General features: G+C 42.3%; 1 protein-coding gene across 3 annotated transcripts in view; it reads left to right on the top strand.

The window, feature by feature from the left end:
* CGAS (cyclic GMP-AMP synthase) overlaps positions 1–22,942 on the top strand; it is a 33,081-nt gene extending 10,139 nt beyond the window's left edge. Inside the window, exons 3-6 of one of the 3 annotated variants that reach the window (XM_073006164.1) lie at positions 2,727–2,963; positions 14,337–14,439; positions 17,704–17,820; positions 22,731–22,942. In XM_073006164.1, the coding sequence (XP_072862265.1) occupies positions 2,727–2,963; positions 14,337–14,439; positions 17,704–17,820; positions 22,731–22,884 (611 nt within the window). In that variant the 3' untranslated portion in view covers positions 22,885–22,942. Of the gene's footprint in view, positions 1–2,726; positions 2,964–14,336; positions 14,440–17,703; positions 19,595–22,730 lie in introns of those variants that run through there. The other 2 variants (XM_008013489.3, XM_073006163.1) reach the window with 2 other exon arrangements.
* The last annotated feature ends 1,216 nt before the right edge of the window (positions 22,943–24,158 follow it).

The raw sequence follows: 24,158 nt of genomic DNA, 5'->3' as shown, positions 1-24,158 counted from the left end.
CTACAAAAAAATTTTTAGGCCAGCCGTGGTGGCTCACGCCTGTAATCCCAACACTCTGTGAGGCCGAGGTGGGTGGATCACAAGATAAGGAGTTTGAGACCAGCCTGGCTAAGATGATGAAACCCTGTCTCTACTAAAACTACAAAAATTAGCCAGGCATGTTGGCACACACCTGTAATCCTAGCTACTCAGGAAGTTGAGGCAACAGAATTGCTTGAGCCCAGGAGGCGGAGGTTGCAGTGAGCTGAGATTGCGCCACTGCACTTCAGTCTGGGTGACAGAGCAAGACTCTGTCTCAGAAAAAAAAAAAAAGAAAGAAAAACAATGTTTTTTAATTAGCCAGGGGTGGTGGCATGTGCCTGTGATCCCAGCTACATACAATGCTGAGGCAAGAGGATTGCTTGAGCCTAGGAGGTTGAGGCTGCAGTGAGCCATGTTCATGCTACTGCACTCCAGCCTGGGTGACAGAATGGGACCCTGTCTCAAAAAAAAAAAAAAAAAAAAGTTTGGGCTGGAAGGAAGCAGAAGATGGTGAGTATGGAGAGGAGGAAGATATGGGGTGAAAGGAGAGGTATACCCTGTAACCCTCTGTATGAATTTCAGAATAATCTAGCAGGGAGGGAGAGGTTGCTGATGTAGGAGAGGGAATAGTTGAAGAGCATGGTACTTGAGAAGTTGAGAAGGAAGGGATCCAGAGACCATGTGCAGAGGTGGCCTTTGAAAGGTAGATGGAGGGCCAGGTATGGTGGCTCACACCTGTAATCCCAACACTTTGGGAGGCCAAGGCGGGCAGATCATTTGAGCTCAAGAGTTCAAGACAGGCCGGGCGCGGTGGCTCACACCTGTAATCTCAGCACTTTGGGAGGCCGAGGCGGGCGGATCACAGGGTCAGGAGATTGAGACCACGGTGAAACCCCGTCTCTACTAAAAATACAAAAACTTAGCCGGGCACGGTGGCGGGCGCCTGTAGTCCCAGCTACTCAGGAGGCTGAGGCAGGAGAATGGCGGGAACCCAGGAGGCGGAGCTTGCAGTGAGCTGAGATCGCGCCACTGCAACTCCAGCCTGGGCGACAGATTAAGATTATGTCTCAAAAAAAAAAAAAAAAAAAAGAGTTCAAGACCAGCCTGGCCAACATGGTAAAACCCCATCTCTACTAAAAATACAAAAATTAGCCAGGTGTGATGGTGCTTGCCTGTAATCCCAGCTACTCAGGAGGTTGAGGCAGGAGAATCACTTGAACCTGGGAGGTGGAGGTTGCAGTGAGCTAAGATCACACCACTGTACTCCATCCAGCCTGGGCTACAGAGCCAGACTTTGTCTCAAAAAAAGTAAGGTAGATGGACACTTACTTCCTCAGTGGTAACAGGAGAGGTGGCCAGGTTTGGGTAACAGGTGGCCAGGTTTGCAGATTTTTCTAGTATTTTCTCCTTTGTGTTCTACTTCCTCACTGTGGAAGTCTTATCTGAGAGTAGTAGTCTTTACTGCTTATATACCCCCAACTCCCAAAGCCATCTACATTTCTGACCATAGCCACCAACCCAGCAACCATCCCCACTTGAGTGTCCCATAGGTATCTAGAGCTCATTGTATCTCATGAAGTTCAGCTTGGCCCAATCTTTTTTCTTCCTGCTTATTCTGTTTTGGGGAATGGAACCAACATCAGTCACTTCCTAGGCCAAGATCCTGGCATGGCATCCCAAGGCTCCTACTTTTCTCCTCACATCATACTCAACTCATGACCAGTTATGTTGATTTGTTCTTCTTTAGTTGCTCTCATTTCTTCCCCCGTGTCTTGATGCTCACTGCCTTTGTGCTGCCATGGCACCCAGCCTCTGTGCCGGGCTGTTGCTGTGGTCTTTTTGCTGCCTGTCTCTTCCCTCTTGCCCATCTGGCCTCTTCTCTAGGCTTCCCTCCATTCTGCCATCTATAATTTGTAATGAAAATTTAACGAGGCGCTTTGGCACATGCCTGTAATCCCAGCTACTCAGGAGGCTGAGGCAAGAGGATTGCTTGAACCCGGGAGGCAGAAGTTGCAGTGAGCCAAGATCGTGCCATTGCACTCCAGCCTGGGCAACAAGACAACAAGAGCGAATCTCCGTCTCAAAAAAAAGAAAAGAAAAGAAAAGAAAATTTAATCACAGCACTCTTCAACCTCAAAGTCTACAGAGACCCCCTCATCACAGATGCCCCACACCATCTTGACAATGCCTCCTGATGGGAGATATCAGTAATTATTGTGTGGGTTTTTTTTTGTGTTTTTGTTTTTCTTTTTTGAGACATAATCTTAATCTGTCGACCAGGCTGGAGAGCAGTGGTGTGATCTCGGCTCACTGCAACCTCCGCCTCCTGGGTTCAAGCGATTCTCATGCCTCAACCTCCTGAGTAGCTGGGATTACAGGCATTCACCACCATGCCCAGCTAATTTATGTATTTTTAGTAGAGATGAGGTTTCTCCATGTTGGTCAGGCTGGTCTCAAACTCCTGACCTCAAGTGATCCTCTCGTCTTGACCTCCCAAAGTGCTGTGATTACAGGCGTGAGCCATCACGCCTGGCCAATATTAGTTTAGTAAAGCATTTTGCCTTTTAGAACCAGTTTCTGTTTTACCACTAATGTTTACTTTATACTTAGCACACCAGAGATCTTCAATTATAGTTATGTTATTTCCCCTGTATTTCTAGAGAAAATTGGATTAATACTTTCTTTTCTTTTATATGTTCAACCAGATACAGATGTCATCATGAAGAGGAAAAGACAAGGGAGCCCTGCTGTAACACTTCTTATTAATAAAGAAATATCTGTGGATATAACCCTGGCTTTGGAATTAAAAACTAGCTGGCCTACTAGCACCCAAGACGGCCTGCCCGTTAAAAACTGGCTTTCAGCAAAAGTTAGGCAGCAACTAAGACTAAAGCCGTTCTACCTTGTACCCAAGCATGCAAAGGAAGGAAATGGTTTCCAAGGTATTTTAAATATTAAAGTTAACTTAAAGACGTAAAAGAGTTGTTAATGTTATATGTACAGGCAGCAGATCAACAGCCACCCAATGCTGTTGTCATTTCAAGACCATCAGGCGAAACAGGTTATAAGATGAGAGTCTGGTGACAGACAGAATTGAAAAGGGCACAGTTGTAGTATTAATATCAAATACTCAGCTTTAAAATGTCTAGCAATCCATATTTGAATTTTATCTTTTTTTATTTTTATTTTTTCAGTAAAGAAAAGCAGTATTGGCCTTGGAGTCAGACTGCCCTGGTTCTGAATCCTGAGGCTCCTTCTAGTAGTTGTGTGACTTTGAGCTAGTTCCGATGCGTTCTAAACCCAGTTGCTCATCTGTACACTGTGTTAAGCAAAACTACTTGAAAAGTTCTGGAATGATAAAATGTGCATGCAGTTCTGTGGCCAGTTTTGTTCATGCCAGTTATATGTTATTACATATTAATATTATCATTAGAGTCTAGACTCTCATTCTCAGCCCTGGTTCTCTCTTTCTTTCATCTTCCCATTCCACTACTCCAGTGCAATGTGTCTCAGCCTCACAGATCAGGATGGGTTTTCAGGCTGTGCTCTTGGATAAAACTCAACTTCCAAGAACCAGACTGAGTTGGTCTACAGCTAAAACTTTATAATGGTGATATTTTTGAAGGTAAAAGGAAGTAACTTTTTTTTTTTTTTTTTTCTGAGACAGAGTTTTGCTCTTGTTGCCCAGGCTGAAGTACAGTGGCACAATCTCAGCTCACTGCAACCTCTGCCTCCTGGGTTAAAGCAATTCTCCTATCTCGTTCTCCCAAGTAGCTGGGACTACAGACGCACACTACCATGCCTGGCTAATTTTTTGTATTTTTAGTAGAGACGGGGTTTCACCATGTTGGCCAGGCTGGTCTCAAACTCCTGGGAGTAGCTTCTTCCCTTGTGATTTAGTCTAAAAAAAAATGAAAGTAGCTGATTATTTTCATTTCCTCCCACAGATTTATGTAGGACTTTTGGCACCTACTACTACTGGATTCCAGGGAAATTGAAGGGGACTGTAAAACAAATGAACCAAGTTATAAATGAGTATTGCTGAAAAAAGCCCAGAAATAGTCAATCATGCTTAGTTTAATGGTTTGTGTTTCTGTGGACACATATCATAACTTCATATATTGCATACATATAGGAATCATTTTCTATAAGAAAAATAGTTTATGAAGGGAACTTACATATATCATTATTCATGTTTTTACAAAATGATTATAGCTTTCTGCAAAGAGGTTGTTCTGTAAACTGAACAATTTTTAGAATAGCTGCCCCAAGAAACCTTCACTGTAAGTGATACAGAAATCACAACAGGACCCCATACCATCTCTTGCTGACCCCACACTGTCCTGGGGAACACTGGAGGATAAATCACCTTAGAGATGAAGAAGAGTCCTTTGGTGGCCCTGTGGCCTATGTGGCTAGCGAGGTTTTTTGTTTTGTTTTGTTTTGTTTTTGTTTTTGTTTTTTTAGACAGATTCTTGCTTTGTTGCCCAGGCTGGAGTGCAGTGGCGTGATCTCGGCTCACTGCAACCTCTACCTCCCAGGTTCAAGCGATTCTCCTGCCTCAGCCTCCCGTGTAGCTGGGACTAAAGGTGCATGCCACCACGCCAGAATAATTTTTGTATTTTTAGTAGAGACAGGGTTTCACCATGTTGGCCGGGATAGTCTCCATCTCTTTACCTTGTGATCCACCCGCCTCAGCCTCCCAAAGTGCTGGGATTACAGGCGTGAGCCACCATGCCCGGCCATGGTTAGGGAGTTCTTTGCATTCTTCCATTAAAATGAAAGAAAGTGAAGGCTGGTGCTGGATGCTTAGCTTCACTTCTGCTTTCTGTTACCCTTGGCTGTTCTGCATCTCCTATCATTCCAGATTACGTATAATTAGACAAAACTCTGCTTCTGTGTACGTGTGTGAGTGTATGTGAACAGAGGGACTTAGTGAAAATACTTGTACTAGATTGGAGACACTTATAACACCTGCTGTATCTTTTCTTTCTCTAAACTTTCTACTAGAAATTCCCTGGTCTCACAAGTTATATTTTTAAAAATATTATGTTTTTGTTTTTATTTATTTTTATTTGTTTATTTTTTGAGACAATCTTGCTGTGTCGCCCAGGCTGGAGTGCAGTGGTGCAATCTCAGCTCACTGCAACCTCCACCTCCTGGGTTCAAACGATTCTCCCACCTCAGTATCTCAAGTAGCTGGCACTACAGGTGCGTGCCACCATGCCCACCTACTTTTTTGTATTTTTAGTAGAGGCTGGGTTTCACCATATTGGCCAGGCTGATCTCGAACTCCTGACTTCAGGTGATCCACCCATCTCCATCTCCCAAAGTGCTGGGATTACAGGCATGAGCCACCGCGCCTGGCCTTGTTTTTATTGATTTTTGATTAAAAATTTCAAATTTTAAAAATCTACCTGTTTCAAAATACCAGTTTTATTACCAAGGATATAATTTATTTAAAAAACAGTTTATGATTTACTTGCAGTTTTTTTGTTCTTAAGATAAAAGGACAGTAAAATTTGAGATTTTTAACCCACTCAAAAAAATGTTCAGCCAGGTGCAGTGACCCATGCCTGTAGTCTCAGCCACTCCGGAAGTTGAGGCAGGAGGATTGCTGGAGCCCAGGGGTTCAGGGCTGTAGTGAGCTATGATCATGCCACTGCACTCCATCCTGGGTAACATAGCAAGACGTCCTCTATACCCCACCTACCAAAAAAAAAATGTCTCTGGACAGTTTAACTCAACGTAGGCAGATTAACTTGTTTCATTATGTTATCTGTTTTTAGATACTGGTTTTTAAATTTTCATTTCATTTGTTTCATACATTTATAAAGTATATACATGGTTCCACAGTCAAAGCTATGGAAAAAGGTACAATTAGAGAAACATCTTCTGTTCATGTCCTCTCCACGCTCTTCTCTCCTTCCCTGATTAGAAACCTTTTTAATTGTTTTTAGTTTACCCTTCCATGGTTTTTAAATTTTATTTATTTATTTATTTATTTCGAGATGGAGTCTCTTTCTGTTGCCCAGGCTGGAGTGCAGTGGGGTGATCTTGGCTCACTGCAGCCTCTGCTTCCCAGGTTTAAGTGATTCTCCTGCCTCAGCCTCCCGGAGTAGATGGGATTACAGGTGTGCACCACCACGCCTGGCTAATTTTTGTGTTTTTAGTAGAGACGAGGTTTCACCACGTTGGCCAGGCTGGTCTTGAACTCCTGACCTCAGGTGGTCCACCCACCTTGGCCTCCCAAAGTACTGAGATTATAGGTGTGAGCCACCGCGCCTAGCCTTCCGGTTTTAAAAGGGTAAGTAAATATATTCTCTCTCTCTCACTCACTCATGTAATGGCTCAAACCTATAATCCCAGTACTTTGGGAGGCTGAAGCGGGTGGATCACTTGAGCTCAGGAGTTCAAGACCAGCGTGGGCAACATGGTGAAAGTCTGTCTCTACTAAAATACAAAAATTAGCCAAGTGTGGTGGTGCATGCCTGTAGTCCCAACTATTCAAGAGGCTGATGTGGGGGGGAATCACTTGAGCGCTGGAGTTTGAGGCTGCAGTGAGCCAAGATGGTGCCACTGCACTCCAACCTGGGCGACAGAGTGAGACCCTGTCTCAAAAACAAAGAAAAAGTTGTGCCTTTTATTTTAAAAAGGGAGTAGCATATAAATGTGTATACAGTATATAATATAAATTATATACAATGTTTTATATTATGTAAGGCATATTGCATATAAATTATACATATTACATATAAATACTTATGGAAATATATATTCATATAAATATATTTAATACATATTTTTAAGATAAAGACATCAGGTAAAAACTAAGGAAATCTGGATAAAGTATAAACTTTAGTTAACAATAATGTATCAATATTTGTTTATTGTACCAATGTATTTTATGAATATGGGATGTTAATAATAGGGAAATGGGGGTGCAGTGGCATGTGCTTATAGTCCTAGTTTCCTCAACCTTTGGGAGGTTGAGGCAGGAGGATCATTGAGCCCAGGAGTTAGGGTTGTTCTGCTTGGAGCCGAACTCCTGGGTTCAAGTGATCCTCCCGTCTCAGCCTCCCACCTCCCAAGTAGCTGAGATTACAGGTGCACGACACTGTGCCCAGATGGACATTTTTTCAAGTGGGTTTAAAACTTGGTATTTTGACTGTCCTTTTATCTTAAGAACAAAAAACTGCAAAAAAAATTATAAGCCGTTTTTTATAAGTGTATTATTGGTAATAATACTGGTATTGAAAAAGGCAGATTAAACATGTAAATATTAGATAATATACTAATTTATATATATATAATATATTTGTATGCTACCCCCTTTTTAAAATAAAAGGTACACCTTTTTTTTTTTTTTTTTTAAAGTAGACACAGAGTCTCGCTATGTTGCCCAGGCTGGTCTCAAACTCCTGGCCTCAAGCAGTCCTCCCACTGTGGCCTCCTAAAGTGCTGGGATTATAGGCATGAGCCATCACAGCTAGGCCATACATTCTTCTTTTTAATTTTATTAATTTGGTTTATTTTTTTAATTTTATAGAAGCCCTGCTCTCAGATATAACACGTTTTTTCTTTTAATTTAACGAGATATTTTTGAGCTCACTCCATACCTCTCTATAGAGATAATACCCATTCCTTTTTAAAGTCTATTTTTGCAGCTAGTCAAAGAGTAAATCCTTATGTAATATTGCTAGGCATTTCCCAGATCTCCATAGGCATCATTCCAATTTGCTTTTCCACAGCAATGTATCAGGAGTACCTGCTTCACCCTCAACCTCACTGACTTGCTAAACTTTTTGCCAGCTGAAATTCTTGCCAGTAGTCCAAAAAATGAGAAAGGATATCTCAATGTAGTTTATTTAAAAATAAACTTTTGGTTTTAGCAAGTTTTACATTTACAGAAAAATTGTGAAGATAGTACAGAGAGTTCCTGTATAAGCCCATACCCATTCCCCTGGGGTTTTTTGCTGGGGAGGTAGTAGGGCAGAGTTTCACTGTATTGCCCATGCTGGTCTCGAACTGAGCTCAGTGATCCTCCCGCCTCACCAGATCAAGTAACCGGGACTACAGACACGTGCCACTGCAGCACCCCCATTTTCCTATTATTAATATTTCACATTAATATATTTATACAATTAATAAACCAATATTGATACATTATTGTTAGCTAAGGGCTATATCCTCTGGGCACAGTGGGTCATGCCTGTAATCCCAGCACTTTGGGAGGCCGAGATGGGCAGATCACCTGAAATCAAGAGTTCGAAACCACCCTGGCCAACATGGTGAAACCCCATCTCTACTAAAAAAATACAAAAATTAGCCAGGCATGATGGCATATGCCTTAGTCCCAGCTACTTGGGAGGCTGAGATAGGAGAATCACTTGAACTCGGGGGGTGGAGGTTGCAGTGAGCCAAGATCATGCCACTGCACTCCAGTCTAGGTGACAGAGAGAGACTCCATCTCAAAAAAAAAAAAAAAAAAAAAAAAAAAAGGTCTATACCTTATCCGGATTTCCTTAGTTTTTCTTAATGTCCTTTTACTATTGCAAGATCTCATTTAGGATACCATATTGCATTTAGTTGTCATGTCTCCTTAAGCTACTCTTGACTGTGACAGTTTTTTGGTTTTAACAGTTTTGAGGAGTACTAATTAGGTATTTTGTAGAATGTCCTTTACTTGAGATTTATTATGTTTCTTATGATTATATCAGAGCTATTGGGTTTGGGGAAGGAAGGTCACAGAGGCAAAGTGCCATCCTTATCGCATTTTATCAAGGGTACATGCCACCTTTCTTTACAGTCATATACAGATGACCCTCAGGATTGGCTCCAGGGTACCCTGCAGACACCAAAGTCCACAGATGCTCAAATCCCTTACATAAAATGATGTAATACAGTTGGCCCTCCATATCTGTGGGTTTCAATCCATGGTTGGTTGAATTCTCAGGTGTGAAACCCTTGGATACAAAGGGCAAACCGTATTGGGTAGCTATCCCTGAACTCTTTATTCTGTCCCGTTAAAATCTTTGTCTATCTTTGTACCATGTTGCACATAATGTAGCTTTATAATTAGTCTCAATATCTTTCAGGGTAAGTTCCGCCGCTTTGTTTTTCTCCAAGGGTGTTTTAGAGAGTCTTGATCCTTTGCATACTCGTATAAATTTTGAAATCAGCTTGTCAGATTCCACAAAATACTTTTTGAAATTTTGATTGAGATAATGTTGAATCAATAGATAAATTTGGGGCCAGGAATGATGGCTTATGCCTGTCATTCCAGCACTTCAGAAAGCTGAGGAAGGAGAGTTGCTTGAGCTGAGGAGTTCAAGACCATCTTGGACAACACTCTGTAAAAACTCCACCCAGGCGAGGTGACTCACACCTGTAATCCCAGCACTTTGGGAGGCTGAGGTGGGTGGATTATGAAGTCAAGAGATCGAGACCATCCTGGCCAACATGGTGAAACCCCATCTCTACTAAAAATACGAAAATTAGCTGGGCATGGTGGCGCACACCTGTAGTCCTAGCTACTCGGGAGGCTGAGGCAGGAGAATTGCTTGAACCCGGAAGGCAGAGGTTGCAGTGGGCCGAGATCGCGCCATTGCACTCCAGCCTTTCGACAGAGAGATACTCCATCTCAAAAAAAAATTTAAAATAAAAAAACTCTCTATAAAAGTTTTTATAGAGGGTTGTGAGTCTTCATCTCTATAAAAACTTTTTAAAAAATTCGCCAGGTATGGTGGTGTGCACTTGTAGCTTGTAGTCTTAGTTATGCAAGAGAATCACTGAAGCTCAGGAGTTTGAGGTGACCGTGAGCTATGATCTTGCCACTGCACTCCAGCCTGGGTAACAGAACAATACACTGTCTCTATTAAAAAAGAAATAAATAAACATGGGAGAGAGTTGATATGTTAACAATATTGAGTTTCCCAATCCACTTGTTTAGATCTCCTCTAATACTGCCCAGCTTTACTCATTAGCATTTTCTCTGCAGAGGTTTTGTATATCTTTTGTTAATTTATTCATAGGTAATTGATCTATTTTAAAACTTTGTATTTATCTATTTATTTTGAGATGGAGTCTTGCTCTGTCACCCAGGCTGGAGTGCAGTGATGCGATCTCGGCTCACTGCACCCTCCGCCTCCAGGATTCAAGCGATTCTCCTGCCTCTGCCTCCTGAGTAGCTGGGATTACAGGGCCCACCACCATGCCTGGATAATTTTTGTATTTTTAGTAGAGATAGGGTTTCACCATGTTGTCCAGGCTGCTCTCAAACTCCTGACCTCAGGTGATCTGCTCACCTCGGTCTCCCAAAGTGCTGGGATAACAGGCGTGAGCCACTGCGCCTGGCCAAAACTTTTTATTATGAAAATTTTAAGCCAGTACCATAGGAGACTGGGCCGGGAGTGGTGGCTCATGCCTGTAATAAATACCAACATTTTGAGAGGCTGAGATGGGTGGATCACTTGAGCCTAGGAGTTTAAGCCCGGGCCATGTGGCAAAACCGTCTCTTCAAAAAATACAAAATAAATTAGCTGGGTATGGTAATATGCATCTGTTGTCCCAGCTATCTGGGGGGCTGAGGTGGGAGAATCACTTGAACCTAGGAGGTTGAGGCTGCTGTGAGCCGAGATCATGCCACTGCACTCCAGCCTGGGTGACAAAAGGAAACCTTGTCTTAAAAAAATAATAAATGACTGGGAGCGGTGGCTCATACCTGTAATCCAAGCACTTTGGGAGGCCAAGGCGGGTGGATCACCCGAGATCAGGAGTGCGAGACCGGCCAACATGGTGAAACCCCATCTCTACTAAAAATACAAAATTAGCCGGGCATGGTGGCGCATGCCTGTAATCCCAGCTACTCGGGAGACTGAGACAGGAGAATCACTTGAACCCAGAAGGCGGAGGTTGCAGTGAGCTGAGATGGCGTCACTGCACTCCAGCCTGGGCAACAGAGCAAGACTCCATCTCAAAAATAAAAATAAATGCACAAATAATAATTTTCTTATATTGGCTGGGCACAGTGGCTCACACCTGTAATTCCAGCACTTTGGGAGGTGGGAGGATTGCTGGAGTCCAGGAGTTCAAGATCAGCCTGGGCAAGGTGGAGAGACCCCTTCTCTACAAAAAATCTAAAAATTAGCCAGCTGTGATGGTGTATGCTTCTGGTCCCAGCTATTGGAAAGGCTGACATGGGAAGATTGCTTGAGGCTGGGAAGTTGAGGTTTCAGTGAGCCATGTTCACGCACTCCAGCCTGGGTGACAGGGAGATCTTGTCTCAAAAAAAAGAAAAAAAAAAAAAAAGGTAATAATTCCCTAATATCAAACATCTATTCGGTATTAAAATTTCCACCTGTCTTGTGAGTGTCATACATTTTTTTTGTTCAGTTTGCCTGTTTGGATCAGGATTCAAATAAGGTTCATACATTGTGACTGACCAATATGTCTTTTAAATCTCTTTTAACTCACAACTTCCTCTTTCATAACTTTTTTATTCATTGAATAAAATGTACTCAATTTACTTCAATTTACTCATTGAAGAAACAGGTTATTTTTCCCGTAGAGTTTCCCAAAGAGAGGATTTTGCAGAGTGCATTCTAGAAGTGTTGTTTAGCATGTCCTGCTTTCATCTATATTTCTCTTTTTTTTTTTTTTCTTTTTGAGAGGGAGTTTCACTCTTGTTGCCCAGGCTGGAGTGTAATCACCCGATCTCGGCTAACTACAACCTCCACCTCCCAGGTTCAAGTGATTCTCCTGCCTTGGCCTCCAGAGTAGCTGGGATTACAGGCTTGCACCACCATGCCCGGCTAATGTTCATATTTTTCGTAGAGATAGGGTTTCACTATGTTGGTCTGACTGATCTCGAACTCCTGACCTCAGGTGATCCACCGCCTCGGCCTCCCAAAGTGCTGGGATTACAGGAGTGAGCCACTGCGTCTGACCTCATCCATATTTCATTAGCAGTTAGATCTAGAAGGTAATTGCTACGTGCTTTTTGTTTTTGTTTTTTGAAATTGAGTTTCACTCTGTCATTCAGGCTGGAGTGCAATGGAGTGATCTCGGCTCACAGCAACCTCCGCCACCCCGATTCAAGCGATTCCCCTGCCTCAGCCTCCTGAGTAGCTGGGATTACAGTTGTGTGCCACAATGCCCGGCTAATTTTTGTATTTTTAGTAGAGACGGGGTTTTGCCATGTTTGCCAGGCTGCTCTTGAACCCCATACCTCAGGTGATCTGCTCACCTTGGCCTCCCACAGTGCTGGGATTACAGGCATGAGCCACTGCACCCGGCCTACTTGCTAGTTTTTATACTATTGTAAGAAACATCTCCCTCAAAATTTCATTTTTTGTTTACTGTCGTGTATCAAAATACCTTTGATTTTCATATCCACAATCTTGGTAACTCTTAATTGATTTGGTGAATTTATTTATAGATTTTTTTTTCTTTTTTCTTTTTCTTTCTTTTTTGAGATGGAGTCTCGCTCTGTTGCCCAGGCTGGAGTGCAGTGGCATGATCTTTACTCACTGCAACCTCGGCATTCCGGGTTCAAGGGATTCTCCTGCCTCAGCCTCCCAAGTAGCTGGGACTGTATACAAATACATACATACATGTGGTATGTGTAGGCACACGCCACCACACCGGCTAATCTTTGTATTTTTAGTAGATACGGTGTTTCACCATGTTGGCCAGGCTGGTCTCCTGTCTCGGCCTCCTGAAGTGCTGGAATTATAGGTGTGAGCCACCATGCCCAGCATTGTAGACTCTTTTGTATTTCCTATATATGCAATTACATCATCTATTAATAATGATGGCTTTGTTTCTCCCTTTCTAGTGTGCAACCCTGTTTTTCCTTCCCTTACTGTGCTTGCTATGACAACCAGTGCATGTTGAACAGAAATAGAGATAGCAGAGGTTTTGCCTTTTTTTCTGATTTCTCTCTCCAACTTTTTACCTCACATAATAATTGTTGCTATAGTTTTCTAAAATCTACCTTTTATTGAATCAAGTGTCCCTCTAGACTTAAATTGCTAAGAGGAGTTTTTTTAATGATGAATGACTATAGGATTTTAGTAGCTTCATTTTCTTCATCTATCGAGACAATCACGTGTTTCTCCTCTGGTCTATTAATGTGACAGATTATATTGATTGATTTTTCTGGAAAATCCTGCAGATTATAAACCACTTTTACATTACTAGTATAAAACCACTAAGTAACAGGATGTTCAGAGCATAAAAGAGCTAGCCATGGTAAGACTCGGGGAGAAATCTTTTTTTTTTCTTTTTGGAGACGGAGTCTTGCTCTGTCACCCAGACTGGAGTGCAGTGGCACGATCTCAGCTCACTGCAAACTCTGCCTCCCGGGTTCGCCATTCTCCTGCCTCAGCCTCCCAAGTAGCTGGGATTACAGGCACCCGCCACCATGCCCGGCTAATTTTTCGTATTTTTAGTAGAGGTGGGGTTTCACCTTGTTAGCCAGGATGGTCTCGATCTCCCAACCTCGTGATCCGCCCGCCTCAGCCTCCCAAAGTGCTGGGATTACAGGCGTGAGCCACCATGCCCAGCCAAAATCATTCTATATTTACACAAACTCTCATAAATAAGAAGAAGGGAAATGATCCTCAATTCATTTTGTATTAATACTAAAACCTGTAAGGATGGTACAGAAAAAGTGAATAAATTGATTCAAATTATTATTAAAACAAAATATTTAACAAAGGGAATTTAGCAATATATAAAAGGTAATACATCTTACTATTGCTAACTATATTAAATTGTGACTTCCTTTTTTTTAAAGTTAGGCCCATTTTTTGTCTTAGTGTACTTATTTTTATATGTAATTATTTATCTGTTCACTTCTTTTGATTCACTCCTAGGATTTTTTCAGAATATTTTCTTTTACTTTTTTTTTTTTTTTTTTTTTTTTTTTGATGGAGTTTTGCGTTTGTTGCCCAGGCTGGAGTGCACAGGCTGGAGCGCAATGGTGCGATCTTGGCTCACTGCAGCCTCCGCCTCCCAGGTTCAAGCAGTTCTCCTTCCTCAGCCTCCCAAGTAGCTGGGATTATAGGCACGCACCACCATGCCTGGATAATTTTTTTTGTATTTTTAGTAGAGATGGGGTTTTTCCATGTTGATCAGGCTGGTCTCGAACTCCCGACCTCAGCCTCCTCGGCCTCCCAAAGTGCTGGGATTACAGGCGTAAGCCACCATGCCCAGCCCCAAACTATTTTCATGAGGGAAATCACTTAAATATTGTTTAGATATGGATGCTTTGGGTAAAGTGCTTTTCTGTTTTTCTTTTTGAAATTAAGAGGAAACATGGCGGCTATCCTTCTCTCACATTGAAAAGGAAATTTTGAGCAATCATGGAAAATCTAAAACGTGCTGTGAAAACAAAGAAATGAAATGTTGCAGGTAACAGCCTTATTTTGTTAAATGACAGGTTATCTATGGTATGCTTAATTATTTGTTAACTCCATACCTCAAACCTGAAGACCTGAGCTGGGTTGGGTCTAGGGGGCAGGGCAGGATTGGGTTGAGCTGGGCAGTGTCAGTATGAAACCAGAGAAGCTAGATCCAAAGGGCCAAGGAAGGGATGTTGTTAGAAAGCAAGGCCAGGGAATAGTAGTTCTGAACCCTGGATCAGATGAATGTGTTTTTGTAAAGATGTATCAGTAGGACAGAGTGAGAGGGTATGAACACTAGGTATGACAATTCCATGGGTCTTAGTATTCTGCTTGTTTAAAAGTAATGGATATTAATGCCATATAATTGGAGGAGGCCAAAGGATCGCTCTTACTGGATACTGGGCTTGCTTTGGGATAGTTGGGTTGTGTTGACGGCTAGGGATTGACTGGCCAAACTGAAAACAACACTACGTGAGTAATTTTTTTTTTTTTTTTTTTCCTGGGATAGACTTTCACTCTGTCACCCAGACTGGAGTGCAGTGGCACAATCATGGCTCAGCCTCGATCTCCTAGGCTCGAGCAATCATCCTACCTCAGCCCCCCAAGTAGCTGAGACTACAGGTAGTAGTCTCAGCCACCATGCTCGGCTAATTTTAAAAAAAGTTTTGTAGAGGGCCTGTTGGCTCACACCTGTAATGCCAGCCTAGCAACATGGTGAGACCCCACCTCCATAAAAAATTTTAAAATTAGCCAGGCATGGTGACTGGTGCCTGTGGTCCCAGCTACTTGGAAGGCTGAGGTGGGAGAATCGCTTCAGCCCAGAAAACCAAGGCTGCAGTGAGCCATGATCGTGCCACTGTACTGCAACCTGGGTGACATAGTGACACCCTGTCTCAAAAAAAAAGGTTTTTTTATTGGTAGAGATGGTGGTCTCCCTTCGTTGCCCAGGCAGGCTGGCCACCAACTCCTGGGTTCAAGTAATCTTCCCGCCTTGGCCTCCCAAAGTCTTGGGATTACAGGGATGAGACACTGCACCCTACCATTTTTTTGTGTGTGATGGCATACACACCATAAATAACTAAGATTGAAAAGGAATTGTTCATTTGAGTTTCTAAAGTTGGCCAGTATTGGCCAGGCGTGGTGGCTCACACCTGTAATCCCAGCACTTTGGGAGGCTGAGGCAGGTAGATCACCTGAGGTCAGGAATTCGAGACCAGCCTGGCCTACATTGCAAAATCCCGTCTCTACTAAAAATACGAAAATTAGCTAGGTGCAGTGGTGCGTACCTGTAATCCCCACTACTCAGGAGACTGAGGTAAGAGAATCACTTGAACCTGGGAGACAGAGGTTGCAGTGAGCTGAGATCGTACCACTGCACTCTAGCCTGGGCAACAGAGCAAGACTCCATCTTAAATAAATAAATAAAGTTGGCCAGTATACAGATCACAAAAGTTAAAAAATCAAAACAAAAATGCCCAACATGCAGGCACAGAGGTTCTTTAAGATCTCATATGCAGGCTTTGAAGCAAGCATTAAGAAAAATATATTGTTGGCCAGGCACAGTGGCTCATGCCTGTAATCCCAGCACTTTGGGAGGCTGAGGCAGGTAGATCACCTGAGGTCAGGAGTTTAACACCAGCCTGGCCAAGATGGTGAAACCCTGTCTCTACAAGAATGCAAAAATTAGCCGGGTGAGGTGGCATGTGCCTGTAATCCCAGCTACTTAGGAGTTTGAGGCATGAGAATTGCTTGAACCCAGTAGGCAGAAGTTGTGGTGAGCTGAGATCATGCCACTGCGCTCCAGTCTGGGCAACAGAGCGAGACTCTGTCTCAAAAAAAAAAAAAAAAAAATTGTTGATAAGGCTAGTTTCATAAATAGTACATTTTATCAACTACTGAATAACTAGACGAAACAGCAGATTATCTATGGTATGCTTAATAATATAAATAATTCTGTGATATAATCAGTGGATTTTAAAAAAGAAAAATATTAATTTTGCAGTTCAATAAAGTAAAATAATTTTATAACAAAACAAGATTTTGGATCGCTTGAGGTGGGTAAGGTGAGGGTCAGAGGTTGCAGTGAGCCGAGATTGCATCACTGCACCCCAGCCTGGGTGACACAGTTAGACCGTGTCTCAAAAAAAAAAAAAAAATAGTATAAATATCTGTTAGCTTTATACAGTCGAAGAAATTGATAGAATATATTTAAGCTAAGAATGGGTAAGGGAGGGAAGAAATGTGTTTTTGAAACTTCAAACCATATATTTGAAAACATAATCAGATTTTAGTGTGACTGTTATTATATTTATGTTATTTATTTTATTTTATTATTTTATTTTTGAGATGGAGTCTTACTTGTTGCCCAGGCTGGAGTGCAGTGGCACGATCTCAGCTCACTGCAACCTCCGCCTCCTGGGTTCAAGCAATTCTCCTGCCTCAGCCTCCCGAGTAGCTGGGATGATAGGTGCACGCCACCATGCCTGGCTAATTTTTGTATTTTTAGTAGAGATGGGGTTTCACCATATTGGCCAGGCTGATCTCAAACTCTTGACCTCGTGATCTGCCCGCCTAGGCCTCCCAAAGTGCTGGGATTACAGGCATGAGCCACCACGCCCGGCTTTTTTTGTTGTTGGTGGTGGTGGTGGTGTTACAGAGTCTCGCTCTGTCGCCCAGGCTGGAGTGCAGTGGCCGGATCTCAGCTCACTGCAAGCTCGGCCTCCCGGGTTCACGCCATTCTCCTGCCTCAGCCTCCCGAGTATCTGGGACCACAGGCACCCGCCACCACGCCCGGCTAATCCGCTCGCCTCGGCCTCCCGAAGTACTGGGATGACAGGCCGGAGCCACCGTGCCCGGCCTTTGTTTTTTTTTTTTTTGAAACGGAGTTTCGCTCTTTGTTGCCCGGGCTAGAGTGCAATGATGGGATCTTGGCTCACTGCAACCTCCCCGTCCTGGCTTCAAGCGATTCTCATGCCTCAGCCTCCAGAGTAGCTGGGATTACAGGCGTGCACCACCAAGCCCAGCTAATTTTGTATTTTTAGTAGAAAAGGGGTTTCACCATATTAGTCAGGCTGGTCTCATATTCCTGACCTTAGGTGATCCCCCTGCCTCAGCCTCCCAAAGTGCTGGGATTACAGGGTGTGTCACCACGCCCAGCCTATATTTATGTTATTATATATCTTTGTTGTTTATGTTTTTGCTATGAGATGCCTAAAATCCTTTGTTGAATGTAAATAAGTAAAAATAACTGTTTTCCTTTTTTATTCAACAGAAAAAATTGTTTAAAACTAATGAAATACCTTTTAGAACAGCTGAAAGAAAAGTTTAAAGACAAAAAACATCTGGATAAATTCTCTTCTTATCATGTGAAAACTGCCTTCTTTCACCTATGTGCCGACAACCCTCAAGACAGTCAGTGGGACCCCAAAGACCTGGGCCTCTGCTTTGATAACTGCGTGACATACTTTCTTCAGTGCCTCAGGACAGAAAAACTTAAGAATTTTTTTATTCCTGGATTCAATCTATTCTCTAGCAACTTAATTGACACAAGTAGTAAAGAATTTCTGTCAAAGCAAATTGAATATGAAAGAAACAATGAGTTTCCAGTTTTTGGTGAATTTTGAAATTGTATTTTTAGAAAGAGATTGTATTTTTAGAGTGACCCTAAATCCTGGAGAATACAAGAAAAATTTAAAAAGAGGCCAGGCGCTGTGGCTTACACCTGTAATCCTAGCACTTTGGAGGCCAAGGCCACTTGAGGTCAGGAGTTTGAGGCCAGCCTGACCAACATGGTGAAACTCCATCTCTACTAAAAATATAAAAATTATCTGGGCATGGTGTTGCATGCCTGTAATCCCAGCTACTTGGGAGGCTGAGACATGAGAATCACTTGAACTCAGGAGGTGGAGTTTGTAGTGAGTCAAGGTGGCACCACTGTAGTGCATCCTGGGTGACACAGCGAGACTCCCTCTCAAAAAATAAATAAATAAATAAGAAAAAAATAGGAAATTATTAAAACAATTTTTAAAAAAGCAAAATAAAAAATTAGAGTGACTGTAATAATTGGAATGTTTGAAATTTGTCACAGCAATAATTGACTAAAATGAATGTAAATAGTTATTCAGTTTTCAGTTTGTTGTAATAAACTCTAATCAGTATAAAGGATTGACTATCCTAGGAAAAAGATTACTCACGGAATAAGAAGCAAAAGGAGTATTTGAAATCTAAAAACATTACCATGCTTGCTTTATCATGCAGGCAAATAAATAAATGACATTTTCAGATTGGAATAAAAAAAGATAAAGTACATATTGCCTTAATTAAATTCATCAAGTACTTACTGAAAAACAGCTCTCCACCGTGCCTGGCCAGGAAATACATAATCTTTTTTTTTTTTTTTTTTTTTTGAGATGGAGTCTCACTCTGTTGCCCAGGCTGGAGTCCAGTGGCATGATCGTGGCTCACTGCAAGCTCTGCCTCCTGGGTTCACACCATTCTCTCTCATTCTCACCATTCCTCTGCTTCACGGGTTCAAGTAATTCTCCTGCCTCAGCCTCCCGAGTAGCTGGGACTATTGGTGCCTGCCACCACACCCGGCTAATTTTTTTTAGTGTTTTTAGTAGAGACTGGGTTTCACCTTGTTAGCCAGGATGATCTCGATCTCCTGACCTCGTGATCCACCTGCCTTGGCCTCCCAAAGTGCTGGGATTACCGGTGTGAGCCCCTTCGCCAGGCCGAAATACATAATCTTATAAGAAAACATAAGATACTTTATTTTAATATATGTGACTAAATGTAAAACCTAATTTATTTTCTGTTATCTATTTATTTTTACTTTCAGTAACACTTTTTTTTTATTTTTAGGTAGCATTCAGCCTACAGGCAACTGCTGTTTGTTAAATTTTTCCTGTTCATATATTTTGCACATTTTCTTGTTGGCTAGTATTCTTCTTCTCATTGTTTTGTAGAAGTTCTTAATATATTTGGGGTACTTATCTTTCATTTGTTGTCTGTGTAACAAATCACTTCTGCATGTGGGTTGTCTGCACCTTTTTTGGTGTCTTTTAGTAAATAAGGTTTTTTGTTTTGTATTGTTTTGTTTATTGTAAAGATTTTAAAATTTTAATGGAGTTGATATTTTTTTCTTATTCAAGCCTTTGAGAATAAATTGGAGTTGAATTTGTTATAGTTTTTGCTTTATACATCTTGTTTAACAACCTATTGCGTTTGAACATACTAAAAGAAACATTAGACATTTGAAGAGTTTTGGGGACAATTAATGATAAATAGAACACTATGCAAATAAAATAATCTAAGCAATTTTTTTTTTTTTTTTTTTTGGAGACAGAGTCTCGCTCTGTCGCCCAGGCTGGAGTGCAGTGGCATGATCTTGGCTCACTGTAATCTCCCACTTCTGGATTCAAGCAATTCTCCTGCCCCAGCCTCCCAAGTAGCTGGGACTACAGTTGTACACCACCACTCCTGGCTAATTTTTTTTGTATTTTTAGTAGAGACGGAGTTTCACCATGTTGTCAGCTTGGTCTCCAACTCCTGACCTCAGGTGATCCACCCATCTCAACTTCCCAAAGTGCTGGGATTACAGGCATGAGCCACCTCGCCCAGCCAATCTAAGCAATGATTAACTCTGTAAAAAAAATGAATGCGTGAAAGAAAAGTCTGATATGAGAATATTGCTCAGCTGTAAGTATTGACAAAGTCCTCATAATGTAACTATTGACTATTAATCTTATTGAAGGTATGGACTGTTGTCTGACTTTAAAAAAATTTTTTTAAATTTTTTAATGTGAAAAGAAAAAAAGAAATTATGATTACCCACTCTGTGGTTAGGATAGGACAACAGGCTTATTGCTTGTATGGTGATAGTGGTAGGGGGATTACATTAGTTTCCTGTGTAACAACCGCAACCTTAGAGGCTTAAAACAACACATATTTATTATCTCACATTTTCAATGGGCCAAGTTCTGGGTGTGGCTCTGCTCAGAGTCTCTCAAGGCTATCATTAAGATGTCAGCCAGCGCTGTAGCCTCATCTGAGGCTTGACTGGAGAAGGATCCATTTTTGTTGGCAGAATTTAGTTTCTTACATTTGTAGGACTGAGGGCCTCAGTTTCTTGCTGTCAACCAGAGGTTGCCCTCAGTTCGTAGAAGCTGTCTTCAGTTCCTTGCCATGTGAGACTCCCAACACAGGCAGCCCACAACAGTAGCTCGATTCTTCAAGGCCAGCAAGGGAGGTACTCCAGCAAGAGGAGTGCCGCAAACTTGTTTAACACAATTACATATACATAATTATGGACATCCATTGTCTGTACTGTGTTCTATTGATTAGAAGCAAGTCAGAGGTCCCACTCATACCCAAGGGGAGAGGAATCGCTCAAGGGTGTTTTTGTTGTCTCAGGTGCCAGCGATACAGTTAGGGGGAAAACAGTTCCCATAAGACCACCCTCATTTCTGTCAACAATTGCAATTTCAAGGGATTCCTAAAACCGCCCTGAGGTTTGATGAAAGACGCACAGAATTCACTGAAACCACTATGCTCATGGTTGCAGTTTATTATATGGTAAGCATGCAAGTTTAAATCAGCCAAAGAAGTGTGTAAGGCAGAGTTTAGGAGAGTACCAACCATAGCACTTTCCGTTGTCTTTTGGTGGAGTCATGGACGTGTTATTCTCTTGGCATCAATGTGTACCAATACACACAGAATATTGCCAGCCAGGGGTGTCCACCTGAGCTATGTCCAGAGTTCTTACTGCTGCTCATGGTTGGCTGGCTATATGTCTAACTTTAGTCTCCAGCTCCTCTGGAGGGCAAGAAGTATAAGCTGATACCATGACCCAAAGACCCCACCATAAATCACATTTTTATACTTTCTGGTACATTCCAAGAGTTTAGCCATTACCTTTCAGAAGCCAAGGGCAAAGGTGAGACTTTTCTTTGGGTTAAGTTAAATTATTTACTACATAGATGTGAACTTCAGGAGTTGGGGGGCCACAGGACAACCCTGACGGCCCAACTGTCGCAGGTATGCAAAAACTGAATTAATCTCTCATAGTGGGAAGTCAGTAGATGTCAAATTTTTAAAACCAAGAAATTGCAGTATAAGCAAGTTATTAATGGCTAAAAGATGAAAAGGTTACATCTTGGGAGTGGAAAATGAAGAGTAGAAGGGTTCAGGACTACTTTTTTAAAAAATAAAATGATTTATTTTTTTGTAAATATGAATACAGTTGGCAAAAACCAAACCAAAACAGAATAAAACCAAAAAATGACAGTTATATGATGGATCATGCCCAAGTACAACAGCATTTATTAGTAGAATATAAAAAATAAATTTTGTGGCCAGGTGCCGTGGCCCATGCCTGTAATTCCAGCACACTGGGAGGCTAAGGCGGGCAGATCACCTGATATCAGGAGTTCAAGACCAGCGTGATCAACATGGAGAAACCCCATCTCTACTAAAAATACAAAATTGGCTGGACGTGGTGGCACAGGCCTGTAATCCCAGCTACTCAGGAAGGCTGAGGCAGGAGAATTGCTTTAACCTGGGAGGCAGAGGTTGCAGTGAGCTGAAATCGTGCCATTGCACTCCAGCCTGGGCAACAAGAGTGAAACTACATCTCAAAATTAATTAATTAATTAAAAATGATAAAAAAATTTATTATTATTATTTTTGAGATGGCGTCTTGCTCTGTCACGCAGGCTGGAATGCAGTGGCGTGATCTTGGCTCACTGCAACCTCCGCCTCCCGGGTTCAAGCGATTCTCTTGCCTTAGCCTCCCAAATAGCTGGGATTACAGGCGCCTGCCACCATGCTGGCTAATTTTTTGTCTTTTCAGTAGAGATGGAGTTTCACTATATTGGCCAGGCTGGTCTTGAACGCTTGATCTTGTGATCCAACTGCCTCGGCCTTCCAAAGTGCTAGGATTACAGGCGTGAGCCACTGCGCCCGGCCTAAAAATTTTATTATTTCTATGTGCTCTTTTCCCCCCAGCTTTGACTCTCTAGATGCTTTTGAAAGTTTGAGTTCCTAAGAAATTCCACAGCTAGAGGCTCCTACAATGTCACTGAGTGAGGTTAAGGTTCTACTCTTATAGGGAGCATCTTATCCTTGGGGATTCTGGACAACTAGACCCCTAGGAACTTATAAAACAGCTGCTTTCATTAGGATTCTTTTGACATGGGGAAAATACAGCCATTGTCCATTAAAACACAATCCAATTTGGGTACAAGTACTCTTCAGGTTTTCTTTTCTTTTCTTTTCTTTTCTTTTTTTTTTTGAGACGGAGTCTCGCTCTGTGGCCCAGGCTGGAGTGCAGTGGCCGGATCTCAGCTCACTGCAAGCTCTGCCTCCCGGGTTCACGCCATTCTCCTGCCTCAGCCTCCCGAGTAGCTGGGACTACAGGTGCCCGCACCTCGCCCGGCTAGTTTTTTTGTAGTTTTTAGTAGAGACGGGGTTTCACCGTATTAGCCAGGATAGTCTCGATCTCCTGACCTCGTGATCCGCCTGTCTCGGCCTCCCAAAGTGCTGGGATTACAGGCTTGAGCCATCGCGCCCGGCCTCTTCAGGTTTTCTAAGTTCTCCATAAGAATACCAAGACTAGGCTACCATCTTTTCTGGCAACAGACTACTTTTTAAATAAGCTTTGTGTAGTCCAAGATTTCTGGAAGGGAAATAGAAATAAAAAATAAAACCAAAAATAAATAACTCTTGTAGAACCATTTGCTTCCATACAGTACATGTATATTTGACTTCGATAAAAATGGAAACAATTTTTTTTTTTTTTGAGACAGAATTTGCCTCTTATTGTCCAGGCTAGAGTGCAATGACATGATCTCGGTTCACTGAAACCTCCGCCTCCTGGGTTCAAGAGCTTCTCCTGCCTCAGCCTCCCGAGTAGCTGGGATTATAGGCGCCCGCCACCACGTCTGGCTAATTTTGTATTTTTAATAGAGACTGGGTTTCTCTATGTTGGTCAGGCTGGTCTCGAACTCCTAACCTCAGGTGATCCGCCTGCCTCGTCCTCCCAAAGTGCTGGGATTACAGGCGTGAGCCACCGTGCACGGCCTGAACACATATTATTTTAAAATTTATTCATTTTGCCAGGTGCAGTGGCCTGAACACATATTACTTTTAATTTTTTTTTTTATTTTTTATTTTGCCAGGCGTGGTGGCAGATGCCTGTAATCCCAGCTACTTGGGAGGCTGAGGCAGGAGAATCGCTTGAACCTGGGAGGCGGAGGTTGCGGGTGAGCCAAGATCATGCCATTGCACCCCAGCCTGGGCAACAAGAGTCAAACTCTGTCTAAAAAAAAAAAAAAGAAAAAAGAAATATGTGTTCAATGTGAAAAAATCTGATGTTCACGTTAAAAGTGTAAAAAAAAAACAGTGAAAATACAGAGAGCATTATTAATCTAACATTTTGTTACTGGGTAGTGCCACGCAATTCCAGGTTCCTGGTGTCTTGTTTTGTTTGTTCGTTTTTGAGATGGAGTCTCACTCTGTCACCCAGACTGGAGTGCAGTGGCCCAATCCTGGCTCACCGCAACCTCCACCTCCCAGGCTCCAGTGATTCTCCTGCCTCAGCCTCCTGATTGACTGGTACTACAGGCCCGTGCCACCACGCCTGGCTAATTTTCATATTTTTGGTAGAGACGGGGTTTCACCATGTTGGGCAGGCTGGTCTCGAATTCCTGACCTCCAGTGTTCTGC

The sequence above is a fragment of the Chlorocebus sabaeus genome, chromosome 17 (genome assembly GCF_047675955.1).
Source record: "Chlorocebus sabaeus isolate Y175 chromosome 17, mChlSab1.0.hap1, whole genome shotgun sequence".
Classification (NCBI taxonomy): domain Eukaryota; kingdom Metazoa; phylum Chordata; class Mammalia; order Primates; family Cercopithecidae; genus Chlorocebus; species Chlorocebus sabaeus.
The sequence above is the reverse complement of the archived record's forward strand: the minus strand, read 5'-3'. Positions and strand labels throughout refer to the sequence as shown.